Genomic DNA, 19,331 nt, shown 5'->3' with positions numbered 1-19,331 from the left:
TCACTTTGGATCATTTCTCTTTATTTTTGGCCTAGCCGTCCCTTTCTATCCTTTTGCGACGTTCATTTATTAGCGATGGCTCTATAGGCCGTCCCTACATCTTTCAATTTGAATGCTTGCGATGGGAAGATTCGCCGGCCTTCTTTCCTCAGCGCAGGCCTCATAGTATTCGATCAAGGAATGTAATTGTTGTCCCTCCTTTGCGCGACAAACCTATCAATATCATGGAGTGTATGGATGGTATCAGGTAAGTGTACCGACTTCTCCGATGTGTCTTCCGGGTCAAAGGACTGACCTTTGCCTTTTTCTCCACAGGGAGCTACAAGCCCTCCCTGACAACGTCCACATCCTATGCCCCCGACAACATGACGACGACCACGGACAGTATGACGATCCAAGCGAACGAGACGAATCGGGAAAGACAGTCGCGGAGCTCACGGAGGAGGCGTCAAGCCGCAGGGAGAAATTCCTGTCGTGCATGCGCATCCTAGCATATAGCGAGGAAGGCGTTGCGGAGCTGCAATCTTGGATCTGGCGAAGGTTGGACGATGCGCTCGAGAAATGCGACCTCTGCATTAAGAAATACTACACGGGCAAGGTCTGGCTTATGGAGCATTTGAAGGAGAGTTACGATGATGAGGATATCGAGAAATTTGGTCGCATGCTGGACGAGTGGGATATCAAGCGGATTACCAAGAACCTGAGTGTTGCGACGGCACGGTTAAAAGAGGTGCCCCCTCAGGAGATTGCGCTTCATGTGCTCGACCGCGCATCGCTGCTATCGATTTTCGAGACGCTGAGCTGTGAAGCTATGCTGCGCAACGATGCCTTGCTACAACAGTACTTCGACGAACCTTTCCGCCTGATTCAGACTAAGCGTAGTCTGAAGGTCTCTGATTACATCCCGGCCGTCACTCGTTTTTTGTTCGATCCCAACCAAAATCGCAGTTTCTGGGCTATTCACTCTTGGATGCGGTACCCTCGACCCCCAACTACGATGGAGTTTGACTGGGCGATTAAGGAGGGACTTTTGGATGCTCTTAGAGTAGCTTCTCAGCAGCCGCCACAGATCGCTGTTATTCAAAGGCTGTGGCGTGGCATGCAACTCGTAGTGAAGAGGTTGGACAAGGACCAGATCACCCATCATTTACGAGCGCTGGAAATCGATCCTTGCCGTCTCTCTGTGGATCATCTTGCTATGCAGTCGCCTGGTCTTCGTTTCCTTTTGAACACCATCCAGACCTTTTTGGAGAAGGCGCCTGGTGACTTTTGGGATGCGATGCAGACGATTTCTCCCAAAGCGATTATTGAGCAGATTTTCTATAATCCTCAGTTCGATGCGTTCCTTATGCAAACCACCGATGGCGAGCCATTCGAAAAGTCTGCCATGAAAGACATGCTATCATGGATTAGTCCATTCATGTCATCTCTCAAGGGTGCTCATCAGCCATCTGCTTGCAGGTTCCTGGCATATCAGCTCCTCCAACGATTCCAGGACCTGCGGTATCCCAACCTAGCCAGGTATCACTGCTTCCATATCGGGTTGGCGAGTCTCGTTCATACTCTCCGGAGATTTACAGACCATGAATCGTCAAGAGGCTCAGTGGGGCGCGTTGTCCTGTCTGAGACGCTTGAGATTGTAAGCGAGAATATCAACACAATCCTGAAGCCTCCAAATTTCACTGTGGAGCAAGGAAAACAACAAGAGATCTCGTCGTTATGCATGGACGTCATCCGCAACACATTGGCGCTCGAATGTCAGTCTTTGAAGAGCGACTACGAAATCATCCTCCGATACGATACCCTTCAGCACGGCGTCAGCACCTATTCAGCGCCGATTTGGGATGCAGTTGTCAAGCATCTACATGAAGATAACAAGGGTCTATCCACATCTGCTCTGCTTGGTATTCTGCCTCTTGTTGGCCTGGAGAAGTTCCCTATAAAGGGCGAAGCCAGTCAGGAGAAGAGAGATTTCAACATGAACTACGGCCATCTTACACATTTCTCTTGTCAGATTATTGAGCGTCTTTCTGATTTCAAGCCGGAGCACCTTGACGACTTGTTCAAGAGTCAAGATACCAGCAGTGCCCTGATCTCTGCTCTCTTTGCAGCTGACCTGAATACTTACCAGTCAGCGGTGACTCTTATCAAGAACGTTAGCGGCCAGTCCGCTCGACGGGATGCCATGTCTCATTTGCTACAGTCTTTCTTTACAACGACGATGTACGGTCTTAGCTGGTCTTTTCGGCGTATTTCGAACATGAAGACGTTCGCATCCGCTCCCAGAATGCTTCACACTGGTACTGACATCGTGGATATCCTGTGCGACACTCAGACTGGTATGCTTAGAACTCGCAAGCTCGCGGACCGCAGGGAGATACTTTCCCTCCAGAAGCTCTGGGAGTACCTGTGGCAAGCGTTGACTACGATATTTAACGAAACTGAATCATGGCATCTGAGAGGCAATGACAAGAGCGTGATGCTGGAGTTTTGCCGTGACAGCATGCAGTTTGCGGATCTCCTGTTTGAACAGTATAGCGTTTTCATTAGCGCTGTCGTGGATGCGGATCCGAATCAGGACAAGACGGCGCGCGAGAGTTTCCTCAAGCCACCGACTACGACTATGAGCGCAATGGTGAAATGGCTCCGGCTTAAAGACGAATACCTGGCCACGACTTTGGTTGGGCTCGTCGCCAAACTTCTCCGGTTATTGGGAGAACTCAGCGTGACTACTGTGAAAGAGGATGCCCTTGGTTTCATTGAAGGCGTCGCTGTCAAGTCTACCATCAAGACTATCTTGACGCCACGAGAAAAGGCAGAGTTGGTCCGGGCTTTGGAGGCATACTACAAGAAACCTGTCATTACTGCTTCGACAGCTAGTCTCAAGAAGCAGAGCATGATCACAGCCTTTGCCAAACCAACCGATGCCTCTGCTGTGGCCAGCCCGAAGTCTCCTAGTGACGATGAATTCGATGAGGAAGATGTTTCCGATAACGTTTTACTGCAACTCTCTCGCTCCGTCGAGCTCAACAAGGCGCGAGTCGCGGTAGAGAATAAGAAGAAGGCAGAGAAAGCCAAGGCCTTGCCGGCTATTCCAAAGCCTGCTGCTCCTGCGCCGTTGAAACCCGCCACCAATGTCCTGTCGTTCCGTGAGAAGCGCGAGAGGGAGAAGGAAGCGAAGAAGAAACGTGACCTTGAACAATTGGCGCGATTGAAGAAGAACCTCCCTGCGCGTGGTGTTGCGGAGCAGACCGCTGAGCAAGGGTCTGGATTGAGTGGAATTGGTATCAAGGGTAAAGATCATAGTACACCCGCTGAGAGTATGATGGTCTCTTCCGGTTCGGAGTCCGAGTCGGAAAGCGAAGATGAACTTGACAAGGAGCTTTTCGGTGCCAAGGCGAGTTCGAAACCTGATGCAGTCAAGGCCTATGAAGAGAGCAAGAGACTGTCTCTCAAGCAGCAGGGCCCTATCAAGAAGGTCAAGCAAGTGCGGTCGGCCAAGGATATGCGTGCTCGTCTAGCACCCGACTTGTCAGCTTTGCATCGGACGATTCTTTCTTGGGATTACTTTGCGAATGGTGATCTACCGCCTAACTCGGGGACTACCGATTACACGCTGGTTTCGAATGCGTTCAGAGATCCTATTGACTACCAGCGGACTTTCGAGCCTCTTTTGGTTCTTGAGGCATGGCAGGGCTTCCAGTCTTCGAAGGAAGATGGCTCCTTTAAGCCATTTGAGGTCAAGGTCGCTACGCGTCTATCTGTCGACTCGTTTGTTGAAGTCAGCACTACTATGCCTGCTATGGAGCTCAGGGACTTTGGTCTAGGTGAGTCTGATTTAGTTCTCCTCTCGAAAGCAAAAAATCCGACCAATGATTCTGCGGCCCCTCACTGTCTTGCTCGGGTCTCTGGGATCAACAAGAAGAAGGGCACGGTTGAGATTGCGTATCGGGTCGTTCCTGGGAATCCGTTCATTAATTCTCTCGCGCCGGGAAATGCTATTTGGGGTGCGAAGATTACTTCTTTGACTCCACTTGAGCGTGAATACGGTGCGCTCATGGCCTTGCAATATTACGACCTGTGTGAGGAAATTGTGAGGGCAAAGCCTTCGCCTATCCTGAAGTACTCGGATACAACTCTCAAGCCCATCGCCGACAACTACAATCTCAACCCTGCGCAGGCGAAGGCGATCAAGTCTGCCATTGATAACGATGCATTTACTCTGATCCAGGGTCCTCCGGGATCTGGAAAAACCAAGACCATTGTGGCTCTTGTGGGGGCACTTTTAACCAATGTTCTTGGTGACCAGGGAACGACAATCGCACGACCAACCACCATTAGCAATTCGCGAGCGCCGGTGAGATCGTCTACGGCGAAGAAGTTGCTCGTGTGCGCGCCCAGTAACGCTGCCGTTGATGAATTGGTTATGCGTTTCAAGGAAGGTGTTAAGACGGTCAACGGGCGCAGCGAGAAGCTTTCCGTGATTCGTCTAGGTAGGAGCGATGCCATCAATACCAATGTGCTCGACGTGACGTTGGACGAATTGGTCAACGCAAGGTTGGGCCAGAGCAACCGCAAAGACGCCGGGGAAAGGGATTTGCAGAAAATCTACATGGAGCACAAGGCTGCCGATACGTCGTTCAAGGAAGTACGCGCCAGAATGGACCAGTGTAGAGCACAAGGCTTGCCTGTTCCGGCTGAGTTGGAGCGGGAGTTTGACCTCCTCAAGAAAAAGAAGACGCAGTTGAGTCAGGAGATTGACAGCGCGAGAGACAAGAATCACTCTGCTGCGCGTGATGCGGACTTGACGCGGCGTCGCATTCAGCAGGATATTATCGACGGCGCTCATGTTATCTGTGCTACGCTCAGTGGTAGTGGCCATGAGATGTTCCAGAACCTGAGTATCGAATTCGAAACGGTCGTCATTGATGAAGCGGCGCAGTCGATCGAATTAAGCGCCCTAATTCCTCTCAAGTACGGTTGCTCCAAGTGTATCCTTGTCGGAGATCCCAAGCAGCTGCCACCTACTGTCCTGTCCAAGGTTGCTTCTCGGTTCCAGTACGAACAGAGTCTCTTCGTCAGAATGCAAGCCAATAATCCCCGGGACGTGCATTTGCTAGATACGCAGTATCGTATGCATCCGGAAATCAGCGCCTTCCCCAGCTCTGCGTTCTACGACGGGAAACTTCAGGATGGGCCTAATATGCGACCATTACGTGCCCGACCATGGCATCAAAGTGAATTGCTCACGCCATACCGGTTCTTTGATGTCCAGGGTCTTCACCAGAGTGCTGCAAAGGGCCACTCGCTGATCAACGTTGCGGAGCTTCAGGTGGCCATGCAATTGTACGAGCGCTTGGTGACAGATTTCCGGGCTTTCGACTTTGCCGGGAAGATCGGTATCATTACGCCGTATAAGGGTCAGTTGAGGGAGATGAAGACGCGGTTTGCTGCCAGATATGGAAATGAGATTTTCAATGCCGTCGATTTCAACACGACCGACGCTTTCCAGGGTCGAGAGAGCGAGGTTATTATCTTCTCTTGTGTGCGCGCTTCGAACAAGGGTATTGGTTTCTTGTCCGACATTCGACGTATGAACGTCGGTTTGACGCGTGCCAAATCGTCGCTTTGGGTCCTGGGTAACTCGCAATCTCTTCTCCAGGGCGAGTTCTGGAATAAGCTCATTACGAACGCTCGATCGAGAAATGTCTACACCAACGGCGATGTGTTGAAGCTCCTCGCGCGGCCGCAATTTACGGGCTACAAGAATGTCGAGATGGTCGATATTGACGCGCCAGAGCCACCGGTACTCTCGCGGCCTTCTTCAGCTGCATCCGTGTCACGACCGCCGTCTGTTTCCCTAGGAAATCTTCCCTCTGAATCCCCGTCGCATTCTGTCTCTGCATCTGGCAAGGGTACCCCACCGGCTCCGTTGCCAGAGGGCCCGTCAGGGGGTGCGAATGGACTGGACGAGAACCGGATGTGTGGCTACTGCGGTAGCTTCGAGCATATGACGTCCAACTGCGACAATATCGATGCCAAGGAAGCTTCTCGGGGCACGTGCTACCGATGCCAGGCCTCTGGACACCGACGGTACGATTGCACGGTGGAGCGCTGCACCGAATGCGGGAAATGCGGGCACATTGCCAGTGCATGTCCATCTCCGAACTCCCTGCCCAAGAAGGAGAAAACACGGATCTCACGAGAAGAGTATAATCATGCGCAGATCCAGAAGCAGAAATCGCAGCGCCAGCGACAAAAGCAGCTTGGCGGGCACGATCCCAAAGTCCCGGTTATCCAAACGGGGGATCCGTCGGAGAATAAGAAGTCCCAATCATCTTCAAATGGTGATCATAACGGCGGGGAGAAACGGAAGCGTCCTGGGTCGCCAACGTCGGATAACAAAGCTGCACGGCCACGGAAGTCGAAGGATGCTGCACCGCCGCCAAATGCGCCCAGGGGATCAAGGCATCGGCTTGATGCTAACGTTCCTACGAACACGGGGGTGGGTTTCTTGACGTTTTTTGATCGGTTTTTGTTCCAAAGTCATGCTAACTTGTACTCCGTACAGGACCTGGTCAAGCCATCGCGGGACGGGCCAGCGTACGGTCCAATTGAGCGGGCCCCTACTGGTCCAGCAAATGTATGTTTCTTTGCAGCTTTACTCTTTAGTCGCATTTACTGATTGATTCTATAGCTCCCTCCACGACCTCCACAAAGACCACCGGGCGTTAAGCCGCCGCCGCCTATTATGCGCAAAAAGAAAGAAGCGGACCCATTTATCCGACCGAAACGGAGATGACATGACTGCTTGAGTATAATTTTATTTCGTTCTTTGCTTTAATTCGCTGTACTCTGCACATTGCTCCCACTTGTGTCTGTTCTACATACGCTTTGATATCTCCTTTGTGCAAAAGCTGGGCTAGTGATTAGTTAGTCATGTTGGTTTATTTGAAGCGAGGAAAACGAGCATTGGGAGGCGTTCGGAAGTATCGTACTTGGGTATTTCTTCGAGGAAATGGACTCCTCGGGAGATATTGATCGCATCGGATTATTGTTAGATGAGCACTCAACCCAGAGTCAGAGAACGATACACCGTAAACATATCAGCACTGGCCATGAAGACATGGATTATGGATGTAAGGAAACAGATGATCAGTTCTATCTGAGACTCAACGCTCGGACGATACAAACCTTCTTTGTGCAGAAAACAAATTCGCACTGAGCATCCTTTGTGACATGTCCAAATCCAGCCGAGCACAGACAAACCGCTGCCTTTTGTGCATACGGCGTGGTTTTTCTTTGTGCATCTGTCACATTAGCTGTAGTTTCTCGCTAGCCTGTTTCCTTGTTCCTTGTTCCTTGTTGCCTTGCATCGTCGCAGTATGCGGGAGGGGTAGTTATACCGAGAACAGCGTGCCTTTATGAGGTCAACAGGGGGGTAACAAGACACTTCATACTTGTGCTTCCCTGCTGCACCTCTACAGGAGTAATTGTATTTTATTCTGGTCGTGGCATCATAATCCTACTATGTACTTGGCAAAATGATGTAGCCCTACTCCGTACTAAGAACCTCTACAAATACCCGATGCGGAGAAATCGATCTATCGACTCTCAGCTGCTAATTATCGTACTTTTCCTGACAGATGATCAACCGTTCCCTTTGTTTGTTGCCTTGTCCTTGTCCCGGTTCTTCCCTTTCCTCCCCTTGGACATGTCCCATGTGTATGACTCGGTGATTATTGCTTACTCTCTATTGCTTTGTATCTGTAGTTATGCTGTGTCTGTGCCTGGGCCCAGATTGCATTCCACGGCTATACACAGTTCGTTCCTACATACCGATCGAAGTCACTTTAATCTTATCATGTATACAAGTAGTCGAGATGATAGCTCAACAGCGCTACGAACCTTGACCAAATCGATGAATCTTTTTAATATGACACTTAGACTTTGGCGATCTGCCATGTTGTTTGTTCTCTCATCCGGGGAGATAAGAAGAAATCCATAGCGCCAATCTGTCGTACATGATCATATAAAAAATCGGACTATCGATTCTTTGCAGCTGGATCTGTCCTTTTTTCTTTTCTTTCTTTTTTTTTTTTTTTTCTTCGTTTGACTTTGTTAATCTGCTCTCCTGATTATTATCAAACGGCGTAAACAAGTCAGCTGGTAAGCAGGAGCAAGCACACACTATGGACTGTACTACATTGATTAACCCGAGTGTTTGCAGAATTCATCGAATATTTCCGACAATATTGCCTCGTGGCTTTTGTCTCTCTTTTTCCTTCATTGCCCTCTGACCGCTACGACGTTTGAGACGCAGTTTGAATACTGAACTCTTTTTTTTTCGCCTCTCGCCTTCCGCTGACCGACTCGATTTCGAGCCCTCCTTGCTCCTAGCTCCCGTCTCGATGCGGCATTGGAACGACTTGCACGAGAGCTTAGCTGCGCCCAGCCCGATTGTGCCTACCGGTCCGCCGTTGTCGTCGAAACATCACCACCAGAAACACTTCTATCACACAATGTCTTCCTCCAAACAACAGCTTCCGTTCTCTGCAAACAGCACGCAGCCCCTCCCACTTCCATACTCGGGTGATTCTGAAGACCACGGCCATCTTAAGACTGACCAGGACGTGGCGGACTCGGTTCGCTGTCTTCAGACTCAGACTGGTTCTGCTGCTTCTGCTTCTGCTTCTGCTTCTGCTTCTTCTCCACCTGATTCTCCTTCTTCGAGCTCGCCTCCACCTACCGCTACCGGTGCCCGCGAGATGTTCAAAGCTGGACACCGTCGTCTTCGACAATTGGCCCAGCGCCAGAAGAAAGACCCCTCCGACCCCGAGACTAAAGCCGAGGAGGACAGAGTGCAGCTCTCCGCCCTGCAGCGGGAGGGTCTCCTTCCTGCACCCGCTGCCAAGAAGTCACACTCCAAGAAGGGGAGTGTCGATTCCACACCATCAGACTCCAAGTCTGTTTCACATGCTAGCTGCAAGTCGAGTTCGCGGCGCGATGTCGAGCGCATCGGGCAGCCGTGGCTGGCTGATCCGCTTGAACGGTGCATGGCTGATCCGCTCATGTCGTCGGGTCGTGTTACGTCGCTGGATTTGAGTCACTTGAATTCGTCCACGGATAGTGCTGTGGCCCCGGAGTCGGGGTCGGGGGCGGAGGATAAGAAGGCGCTGCCGTTTCAGCCGTTGACTCTGCCGGACTTTATCGCTAGTGGGAGACTGGATTCTGCGCAGCAGGCATTTGATGGTTTACTCGAGCAGGCTGCTAAAGCGTCATTAGCGTCGAACGCCTCCCCTAACGATACGAACAAAGAGTCCAAACCCGCCAACCCATCCGAACCAAACACGACCCAAGAGCAAAAGAAACCTGAGAACACCGACTCGACCGCGAAACCCAAACCCGCCCCGAAAAACACCCTCAAGCTCTTCCCTGACCCCGTCCCGCCGCGACTATCGAATAAAACAGCTTTGCGGTTATCGAAAGTCCCACCGGCAAATGGCCCCCAGCGCGCACAAGAAAAACTGCCAACATTGAACGAGATTTCGAGATCAGCATTACCGTCTCCTACTGTACTGAGCGCAAAAGATCGCCCTCCGAAAGAACCCAGGTCGGCTCCGGCAGCCACCAGCCAGTTCACCGGCGTCGAGCGAGAGAAAGCACCAGAGAGCACGGAACAGCCCAAAGACAAACAGCCGCGTTACCCGGCTTTGCCTATGAATGCTATCAACGCGTTTCCTCTGCCCGCTCCCACGAGACCTCTGCCTTCGTTGCCCGAGGGTGCCGCAACTGACGCAAAGGCACCCAAGAAAAAGGGCCGTCCCATCCGAAATGTGCCCAGCCCTGTCCCTGATTCGAACCATTGTCCGACGGAGATTGCTCGCCAACCGCCAACCCAGCCTCCAAAATGCGCGACACCTGAGCCGGGTCAGGAGCGTAGTCGTGCGGGAGCCCCTGTACGCAGGGTGAAGGAAATGGCGCAGCATCTTGACGTGGCTGCTTCGGGGGAAGCTGAGAAGAGGTCGCGATCGTTGGACGTCGCTCGTCCAGAGGGACAGAAGGACCAGGCAAAGCAGAATGTCAGGCGCAGCATGGAGGTCACTCAGTGGGTTCATAGAGACGCTGTGCCAGGTCCTTTGCCCACTCCACCACCGGAGTCTATCGCACGTCCCAGTGGCAGGGCTGTACCTACGAGCCCGAAGCTGAAGCACAGCGAGCCAACTTTGGCGCGTGCGTTCTGCGAGAGTCAAATTCAGCGAAGCAACAGCTACCGGGAGCCGATTCGGAGCGAAAAGACGAGTGAGCAGCCCGACGACCTCCGCTCCGAATACCCCATCCCCTCTTCAGATGAAGAAGGCATCGCCCGCAGCCCTTGGCCAAGTCAAGCGCAGAAGAAGCGCCGACGAGCGAAGCAGCAAAAGCCGGTTGATCCCGCCCAGTCAACGCAGCAAGTTCCACAAATCGAGAAGCCCGCACAACGTGAGTCCACGTCGCCGCCGAACAACCGCAGCAGCCGCAGCTTTGGCAGGTCATCGCCCCTGTCGCAGTACTCCCAATGCACATATCACTCCCACGACTCGAGTGTCGTAAACATCCTTGAGGGACGCATTGCGCAGCTCCAGCGGCAGAATAAGGTCCTCCAAGCCGCTCTTCTGGCGGCCCTGGACGTCGATAACAAGGGTAGCACCGAGAGTCTCCTCAGCGGAACAGTCGCATCGTTGCTTTCTGCATCGTCAGTTTCGTCCAAGACGACGCCGGCTTCGAGCTATGACGAGCGCACAGAGAAGTCGAAGCGGAGGGAGACTTGGCTGGATACCGGTAGCAGACGCAGCAGCGTTAGTTCTGCTGCGGATGATATAGACTTTGGGTGGTTGTCGGATAAGTCGAGTGTTGGCGATTCACTCAGAGTGCCATCATAGTGGCTTTGACATTCTTTATTTTTCCTTCTTCTCTTTCATCTGTATATCTATGGTGGGTTTCATATGTATATTTAATCGCGTTCATTGTCTGTTAGCGTTGAGTTCTGTCGTTTTGTCACTCATTGTCCATGATACCAATTCTGTTAGTTGTGCAATACCATCTGAATTCCTTCTTATCAAGAAGTGAAAAGTCCACGTTGTCTAGAAAGTAAAGTTGACCTTGCGTCGTTGTCTCGTTCTATCTGCTTAGTCATCACTCAGAGGTGAATTGGGCCGCCGCTCCAAAACAACAGCGATTCAGTCCATTGCGAAGATACCTTCTATTCATTTTGCAGACCAGGCGGCCTGGAGCTGCTTGAAGAGCTGAACACCGAATTTAGCGAGGTTTTTTAATTGACGCTTACCCCTTATCCTGCCCTGCCAGCGTGTTCGACCGGAGTTTACCTCCCCGCCAGAATGGCACAACAAACAGTGGTAACTCGCTCTACAGATGTCTACAGAAATAAGAAGTTAATGTGGATGGAAACAGATCCCCCAACATGTAACCGCCCTCCTCACCCACCTTACCTCGCGCCCCGGCGTCCAATCGACCTTTATCCTCTCCCGCAAAGACGGTTCGATCATCCAGAGTACGGGATTATTAGCTGCGGATTTGGAAAGGAGGAATAGTCAGAATACGGCGTCGCGTCAGCAGGCACCATCGCCGTTGGATGAGACCGCGCCTACATCTACTTCTACTCCGGCGTCGCCCTCCGTCGAGCAGCAGCAGCAGCAGCAGCAGCAGCAATCGGAAGAACAAGAACAACCGGAGGGGCAGTCTCAGGAGGGACAAGAGCAACAAGAAGGACAGGAAAAAGGAGAAGGACAACAAGAAGAGCAGCAAGAACAGGAGCAAGAACAAGAGCAAAAACAACCATACAAACCAACTCACGCCGAAGCACTGGCAGCGCACATTTTCGCCTTTGTGTCCAGCGCATCAGACCTGAGCCTGTCGCTTTCTCATCCGCCGGACGATAATGACTCGAAACCGAGCAGTAACGGATTGAATCTCGAAACCCTGACTAACGGAATTACCTCGCCCCGCGAAGAAGGCGACGAAGGACAGGAGAAGGAGGAAGATGATGAGGTTAAGCTGCTCCGGCTGCGCACGAAGAAGCATGAGATTGTGGTCGTGCCGGATAGAAAGTATTTGCTCTGTGTGGTGCATGATGCGGCGCATATGGCTGGGGGGAGAGCTAGATGATTTCTTACGGTAGTTTCTTAGGGATGGATGGTGAATATACCCGGTGGTGCATTTCTTATTGTAAATACTTGGCAATGTTATATATCTAATGTTATTCCTGGTGAGGTTCGTGCGTTACCCCTCATGGTCCGCGGTATAAGCATTTTGCATGTTGCTGGTACTTCAACTTGTATATCCCTCAAACCAGACACATACCCTGGTATAACCAAGCAAATATACATTCATCAGCAGTGGCTTTGCTGAGGAGCATTGTTGGACACACCAGTAGTTTTCTTGACCGTTCAGTTGGTCTCACGAGTGCCTACACATGCGTTCAAACTAGTCAACGATGTCCATTCCAACTACAGAGTGTGTCGTGATTCGATGATACGAGGTGACTGCCTATGCCATCCCAGAGACCAACATACAGATACGAGTACATCTGGCCATGCTGACGATATGTAACCACGTTTAGATCTGTATCGGTCAACGAGACAACCATTCACAACCTCTACAGATTGATGAACTAGTGATGAACTGATCCATTCTCAATCAGACCACGAAGCCAATACTCTGCGTGGGAGATCACACGATGTCTGAACTTGACGGTCAACCGGTGACAGCTGACCCGGCAAACCTCGTCTGCGAGGGACTGTCGAACACGAGGGCGATGGCTTGGTTCCATGCGTCGAACCATCGTGGAAGACAGAGATGAGGTGGTCACCTTCGATGGAATATGGCATTGCGCTCTAACCGCATCAACCGATTGTCAGATTTTACAATACTCGCCTACCTGAGCGCTGAGCGGTCTACAACCTGAGTTGTATCAACAAAGTGTACGTCGGGATGACCATGGCAAACGACAGACACGTTGGACCTTAGCGCACGCTTAAGCTCAAACTGGCAGCAACCAATGACGAACTGACGCAGAGCATTTCAATGTCAGGGCAACGTGGTGGAGAATCGGTGCCTACGAACAACAGGAACGGCTGCAGGGTATTCCAAATGGGCATGACCGCATCCGGGAGGGCGTCACCGCTGGCGGGTTGGATTGGGTATCGGCGGTGGTTGGGTTGTGACGGTGGTTAGGGTAGATATATCGATAGGTATTCCCGCCCGATGAGCATGACTCTGATAGTCGGAGGAAGACTCCGAGATAGAATAGTTAGTACTTCTGACAGCTATGGATAATACAGTAGTACGCCAGCTGCAACGAACTGGAATAGATTAGCTCGCATTGCTTTGCATCGACTCTACCTTGTCCTTCGTGTTCTGTACATGACGCCATTTCTAAGATTAGTGCGTTGAGTGGCTGCGTCTGGTGGAGGACACTATCCCAAACAGAGAAGGAGAGTGTCACGGCGCTGCATTAGGCAGACCATGATTGGTTCGGGGTACTGTACGCTTTGAGTGGTAGCGGAGGCTACATGTACATATCTGGAGGAGAGTAGAGAGAGAGAGAGAGAGAGAGAGTACATACTTTGTAGTAGTATTCTATAGAGAAGAGAAGAATATGTATTATTTAGATAGTACAGAGTACGGAGTAGTACTCCGTAGAGAAGAATACTCTGTAGAGGGGGGACAGATGCATGCAAGTCAGGCCACGGTGGATACGAGTGAGTCAAGGTGGCCGGCAGGAATTTGTCAATATTCAGACAAAGTACCACTGCATCGAGAGTAAGATAGAGAGAGAGCGAAGTAACCATGAATAATAGTGATGGTGTACAGTAATAATGTAATAATTATACAGCGGGACTTATTGGTGGTGTAGAAACTCGGAAATCCTCCACGCTTCCGTCTGCAGACTCTCTCCGATCGGTCTTTTCCTGCCTCTGCCCTCTTCCCTCCTATCCTTTTCGTTTCCTTTTCTCTTCTCTAGCAAAGACACGGGGGTTTCCTTGTCTTCTTTCTTTTCTTTTCAGTCTATTTGTATCTGTTTATCTTATCTGTTTATCCCCATTTTATTCTATCTGGTTAGTTAATATCGTGTCTTGTTCGTCTGATTCGCCTCTTGCCACTCCCCGACTTGCCACAGGAACAGTGAGTCTTCAATTTTATTCTATTGCCATCTGTGATCCCTTCTTCTGTCAAGAGTTGTTCCACGGCTTTCGTGACTATTGCTCTACTGGATCGCCTCTCCCCTGTTAGTCACCTGTACTGCCCTCCCCAGGCAGCGGTTGGCTCGAGTCCGCTGGGAGTCATACCTTCCTACCCTTTTTATATCTTACTCTGTACTCATCTTTCCTTTTCACTCTTTCTATACTATCACCCTCATGGCCACCGCTGACTTTATGCGCACCGCAGCCTAGTTCAGTTCCCTCTCTTCTGCCTTCCCTATCCTCCGCCCCCATCCAAACGTCTCTCCCTGGTCTAGCATAGCATCGCAGTTCTCTCTGCCTGCCTGCTTCGCCAGTCTGGCCCCTATATAACTACCTCCGACCCTTCGCCTTTTCTCGAAAGTCCCAAAATGTACATTGTTGATTCCTACCCTATCGTTCCGATCATCCGTTCTGCAGAATCCTTGGCCTCAGATCTCCGAAAGACCTCCGTCGACAACAAGCTCGTCTAAATCTCTCTGCTGCTTCTGCTGCTTCACATCTGCTTGGTCTTGACTCCGTTCGTGATCTACTCGGGTTTCTCTACGGTCATCGGAACCGTGGACGGTGAATAATCATCTTCTTGTGATTCACCACCGGTCACTGTGTATCGTGCTTACTTGCGTTGCTTTGCTTTCCTTTGCTGCTTTAGTCTTTCTACTTGTGCTTCTATTACCCTTCTGCTACCTCTTGACCGCTCATAATCTAATCCAACACGTCTCTCTTCGTCACCGACACCCTGGCGAAGTTGCTCCTCTAAAGGCTGGCCGTCGCCTACCAATCATAACAAGACGGCATCGGTCTCTTCGGCTTCTCGTTTACGGTTTTTTGCCCATCGGTTTATTTGACTACACGGTTTAATCCTTATCGTCCTGCCTTCTTGCTATATCCAACAGTTTTGATAGCGTCGGGCGCAAGGCGTTCTCGCTGGGTGATCATTCTTTGATTGAATCGAGAATACTTCTTTCTACGTTACACGACAGAAAATCTCTTCCTGGATATGACAAGGATGGACGTCTTGGGTTTGAGTTCTTCAAACCCGGCTTATTCTTACAAAGCTTCTTATGCGCCTCCCTACGCATCTTCCGTCTCTTCCGCTTCCTCCTCTTCCTCCTCCGTCTTCTCCCTAGATGGCAACTCGGCCCAGAGTTCCATCTCCTCGACCTCTACAAACCCCGTTGATGTGGCTTGGGAACATGAGGGCGAACAATCTCTGCCTGCAAGAGGCTCGCTGCCGAGTCTGCGTGGACCGGTCCCTCCCAAACCTGATGCTGCCGTGCCCCCGGAGTTGCGCAAACATCCCCGGCGTACCAGTACATATGTGGCCCAGTCCAACGGCGTTCCCTGCGCGCGGCCCCCACCCTGTCTGATGCGACAGTCGGAGCGCAAAGTGAACTTTGTCGACAACCTCGTCGGTGAGTGACGATTATCGGTAAACCTTTCCCTAGACTAGTCAACTAAATCATGCCACCAGACACCGCATCGCAGATCGTCGAGATCATCTGGCCCTTGTCCGCAGTATCACTTCGTAGTGACTCATCGACCGGTTGCAAGGGCGTTTTGCCTCTTCGCACCTTTATCCAAGAGACTCTGCGTCGGTCTCGGACTAGCTACAGCACGCTGCAAGTGGCGCTCTACTATTTGATCAAGATCAAGCCGCATGTGCCCAGCCAGACAGAACAGTCGCGCGACAAGCCTGTCTGCCGGGCCATGCAGTGCGGTCGTCGCATGTTCCTTGCGGCCTTGATTCTCGCTTCCAAGTACCTGCAGGATCGCAACTATTCGGCCCGTGCTTGGAGCAAGATCTCAGGTCTTAACACGCTGGAGATCAACCAGAACGAGCTGATGTTCCTCGAAGCGGTTGGCTGGAGACTCCACATCTCCGAAGCAACCTTCCAGCGCTGGACGGACGTCGTTCTGAAGTACACCCCCGGAGCCGGAGCTGCTCTTGGGGACGGTCACTGCTGGCGAACCGTCATTCCCCGGCTCACCCCCGAGTTGGACGTGATTGAGTTTGAGCCGATCACCCCGCCATCCAGCGGGGAGTCGTCTGTCGCCAGCTCACCGTCTCCGCGCAGCGTGCCCGCTGCCTACGAGCCGGCTGCTAACACCAGTCTGCCGTCTATTCACGAGCAGGTCCCATCTTTGCGACGCAATGCTCCCATGCCGTTGGAACCGATGCCGCGGATGGAGTATCCTCCTTCCATTCACCGGCCTCAGATGCTCCCGACGCCGCAGATGACGCCTCAGTCGAGCCTAGCATCCACTCCTGCTGCGAGTGCCACCTCGTTTGGTCCCCGCCGGCCATCCATCTATGCCGCCGTCTCGCAGGCTCAGAACATGGGTATGGCGCGGTCAACTATTGACCAGCGCCCCCCTCTGAGCTTCTGCAAGGCGAACTCATTTGATGGATACCCGGCGGTGGTCCGTCGATCATCCCTGACCCGCTCGACTTCATCTGCGTCGTCTCCGGAGTCGATGGTGTCGGACGCTTCTACGCTGTCGTCTGCCCGCTCGTCCCGGTCTTCGTCGGTCTCTTCCAACACATCGGGCCCTGCTGCTCCGTCTTCTCAGCAGACGCGTTTGGCGGTCAAGGCGACTCTCAACCACTCCATGCGGGAGAGTCGCAAGCAGATGGTGACCGTCGTCTCCCCTATTGATGAATCTGGTGGGATCTACAGCTCTCCTGAAGGGTATGCTACATCTGTCGGCCAAGTCCCAGACTTTTCTCATTTTTCTCTGGGTACCCCGGTCGATCAAGAGGCTGCCCGGAGTTTGTGTGAGCTGTCTGGTGCTGTTCCTCGACCGCAACCTCCAACGGCCGGCAGGAAGCGTGGCCGCACGGGGTCGGAAGACCAGCTTCTGCAGAATCAGGTCCGACACCTGATCAACCTGGACAATGGTGACGGTAGCTGGCCGGAGGGTACTTCAGCCCGGTCATTTGTGATTCCCGAGTCGAACCAGCAGCTCAGTTCGCTCCAGATGAGTGCACTTTCTGGCCCCGCAGGCATGAAGCGTGCGTGTTGCGGCAGTGAAGCACAGAAGATTGCTTTGAATCCGAGTGTACGCACGTACTACTTGGACTAACACGGAGTCTTTACTGAAATGTTTTTCTTTCCTTTCCGTTGGTGGATTCTGTGTAGAAAGGAAAAAAGTTTCGCTTGTTTACAGTCTTACACTCCTTTGCTCCTCGTCGACCGAGAGAGTTGCCCGGCATGTCTATGTCTTGGGCCGTCGACCAAAAGTCGATTGGGGGATGACCTCCCCCCCCCGCCCCTTTGTGCTGTGATTTCTTCTTTGTTGCATGTGTATATACCCTACTGTTGAAAATGGAAGTGGATCTAGCGTTGTGACCCGGATCCCTTCGTGTATCATGTACGCCAGGGTGGTGTTCTGTCGTCCTGCGCATTCGCGGTCTATCCTGTTTATTTTCTTTGTATTGCTTTCGGATTTGTTGCGAAACGGAGTGAGGCTGGAACGGATGGCTTGGTGTTTTTTTAATCTTTGTCCAATAAGTGATTTCTGATTTTCAATTTCTATCCATGTCTTACTGGCAACTGATATGCCTTAAGGAACATTCTACCCTACTGAGCACAAGTACCCGGACGACCACCGACGGTCTTTAGCCGTAGCCAATAGCCGTAGTGTAGCTCTGGCCTCTCGCCCAAGGGTCAGTGTCCTGTTTGTGGGAAGTCTGTGAGTCACACCGCAGCGCAAATCTGAGATTTTCTGCTGGTCAGACGACATTGCCACAATATCCCCGGTGAGTCAGTTATGCAGGGTGCATGCCTGAGGTGTTCGTATTCGGGAGATACCGGGATCCGGTGGAGCGGACCGGGGTTGCCAGAGTCACCGGAACAACCTTAAAGCGGGCACATGACGTGACCCTCGGCTCAGCTATTTCCGGCCTAGTGTCATCTGATAAGATCTCCGCCTCCTCACTGTGTCTTAGCTATATAGAGTCTTGTTCATCAATCCACTCGATAACTACTCTTATCTTCTGAATACTTGACAGAAATGAAATCCTCTCTGTTGCTGCTCTGCAGCCAAATTTCGGCTGCCTTTGCTACTCCCTTAGTGCTCCCTGACAATGCGCTCGTGGAACAGGCGTTTTTGAGTGATGATGCTCAGGGAACGTCTGCTCCTGCGACCAACCCCCACCAGGATGCCATTTACATCGACCAGAGCTCCTCTGGCAGTGAGGTTGAGCCAATGACCCGCCCGTCCTGGTTTACTTCTGTCCTCATGGCCCGTCGTCTCCTGGCCCTCTCAACCAGCGGTGTCGCCTCAACGGTCTTCCCCAGCTCCTTACCTCCCGGTCACACCCCACCCTCCGTCGCAGGCCACTCGATCGGTCTACGCGAATACTTTGCCGACTGCAATGAAGCTCTGCCATCCTCCTACAAATATGCCAACAACGGAGACGGCAACCCGACTCTCCTCGCTCTCAAGGTCGCAACAACCTTCCGCAACACCGCTGCTGGATCGAACATCTCCCTCTCCCTCGACTGGTGGGACCACATCAACGACACCGAACCGATCTACCCCGATTTCCCGCTGAGTCCCGCCGGACTCCCCCGCGTCACGCTATTCGGATACATCGAGCCATTCCCCGAGCCGATCCCCGAGGATGTTGAAAGTGCATTGGAGAAGTGCTACTTGCGCGCGCATCCCGATGCGGAGGTGTGGTTGCCGCATAAACGGGGCTCGCCGCACGCGAGTTTCTGGGCGAGATTGGTGGTTACGGATGTCTACTGGATTGGGGGGTTTGGGGATGTGCAGCAGATTGGGTGGATGGATGTGAATGAGTGGGCGGGTGTGAGGAGGAAGGGAAGTGAGGAGGGTGCTGGAGATGGTAGGGGTTGGGAGGATGTGAGATTGCCGGGGGAGAGGCAGTAATTTGTACATGAAAGGTACAAAGTACGAGGACTTATGAGACATGAATGCATTATCTTATCGCTGTGGTCTAACTTCTCGTGACTCTCAGTGGTTGTTGTTTATCTAATATCTAATATGTTCAAGTGGCTTATCTTCAGCTGAACTCGGGGATTTATAGAGTTGGGTCGATGCTACGTTGTCGTAAATCCTCCT

The 19,331-nt window shown here is 52.0% G+C and overlaps 5 protein-coding genes across 5 annotated transcripts; all 5 read left to right on the top strand.

Moving 5' to 3' along the window:
• Window positions 1-224: 224 nt before the first annotated feature.
• ASPGLDRAFT_69543 (putative tRNA-splicing endonuclease) lies at window positions 225-6,802 on the top strand (the record flags this gene model as incomplete). The annotated part of the gene is made up of 4 exons (XM_022549383.1): window positions 225-247; window positions 316-6,505; window positions 6,572-6,643; window positions 6,698-6,802. The coding sequence occupies 4 exons, from the start codon at window positions 225-227 to the stop codon at window positions 6,800-6,802; spliced, it is 6,390 nt and encodes a 2,129-aa protein (XP_022396865.1).
• Window positions 6,803-8,216: 1,414 nt separating this feature from the next.
• ASPGLDRAFT_51735 (uncharacterized protein) lies at window positions 8,217-11,096 on the top strand. Its single transcript, XM_022547596.1, has one exon. It carries the CDS (start codon window positions 8,523-8,525, stop codon window positions 10,920-10,922), a length of 2,400 nt encoding a protein of 799 aa, XP_022396864.1. The 5' UTR covers window positions 8,217-8,522; the 3' UTR covers window positions 10,923-11,096.
• Window positions 11,097-11,239: 143 nt separating this feature from the next.
• ASPGLDRAFT_61173 (uncharacterized protein) lies at window positions 11,240-12,360 on the top strand. Its single transcript, XM_022548461.1, has 2 exons — window positions 11,240-11,396; window positions 11,452-12,360. Exons 1-2 carry the CDS (start codon window positions 11,379-11,381, stop codon window positions 12,163-12,165), a joined length of 732 nt encoding a protein of 243 aa, XP_022396863.1. The 5' UTR covers window positions 11,240-11,378; the 3' UTR covers window positions 12,166-12,360.
• Window positions 12,361-15,240: 2,880 nt separating this feature from the next.
• Window positions 15,241-17,327, top strand: ASPGLDRAFT_135215 (putative G1/S-specific cyclin Pcl5; the record flags this gene model as incomplete). Its single annotated transcript, XM_022541355.1, has 2 exons — window positions 15,241-15,655; window positions 15,715-17,327. The coding sequence occupies 2 exons, from the start codon at window positions 15,241-15,243 to the stop codon at window positions 17,325-17,327; spliced, it is 2,028 nt and encodes a 675-aa protein (XP_022396862.1).
• A 572-nt stretch (window positions 17,328-17,899) lies between these two features.
• On the top strand, window positions 17,900-19,240 carry ASPGLDRAFT_879519 (uncharacterized protein). Its single transcript, XM_022550437.1, has one exon. The coding sequence runs from the start codon at window positions 18,258-18,260 to the stop codon at window positions 19,137-19,139; it is 882 nt and encodes a 293-aa protein (XP_022396861.1). The 5' UTR covers window positions 17,900-18,257; the 3' UTR covers window positions 19,140-19,240.
• Window positions 19,241-19,331: the final 91 nt, after the last annotated feature.

This window comes from Aspergillus glaucus (genome assembly GCF_001890805.1).
Source record: "Aspergillus glaucus CBS 516.65 unplaced genomic scaffold ASPGLscaffold_25, whole genome shotgun sequence".
NCBI classification, from domain to species: Eukaryota; Fungi; Ascomycota; class Eurotiomycetes; order Eurotiales; family Aspergillaceae; genus Aspergillus; species Aspergillus glaucus.
Note: the sequence above shows the minus strand (reverse complement) of the source record. Positions and strands in the feature narration are given on the sequence as shown.

What these genes read in the sequence shown, in the direction of transcription:
- ASPGLDRAFT_51735 (XM_022547596.1), top strand. Translation starts at nt 8,523, where the DNA reads ATGTCTTCCTCCAAACAACAGCTTCCGTTCTCTGCAAACAGCACGCAG.
- ASPGLDRAFT_879519 (XM_022550437.1), top strand. Translation starts at nt 18,258, where the DNA reads ATGAAATCCTCTCTGTTGCTGCTCTGCAGCCAAATTTCGGCTGCCTTT.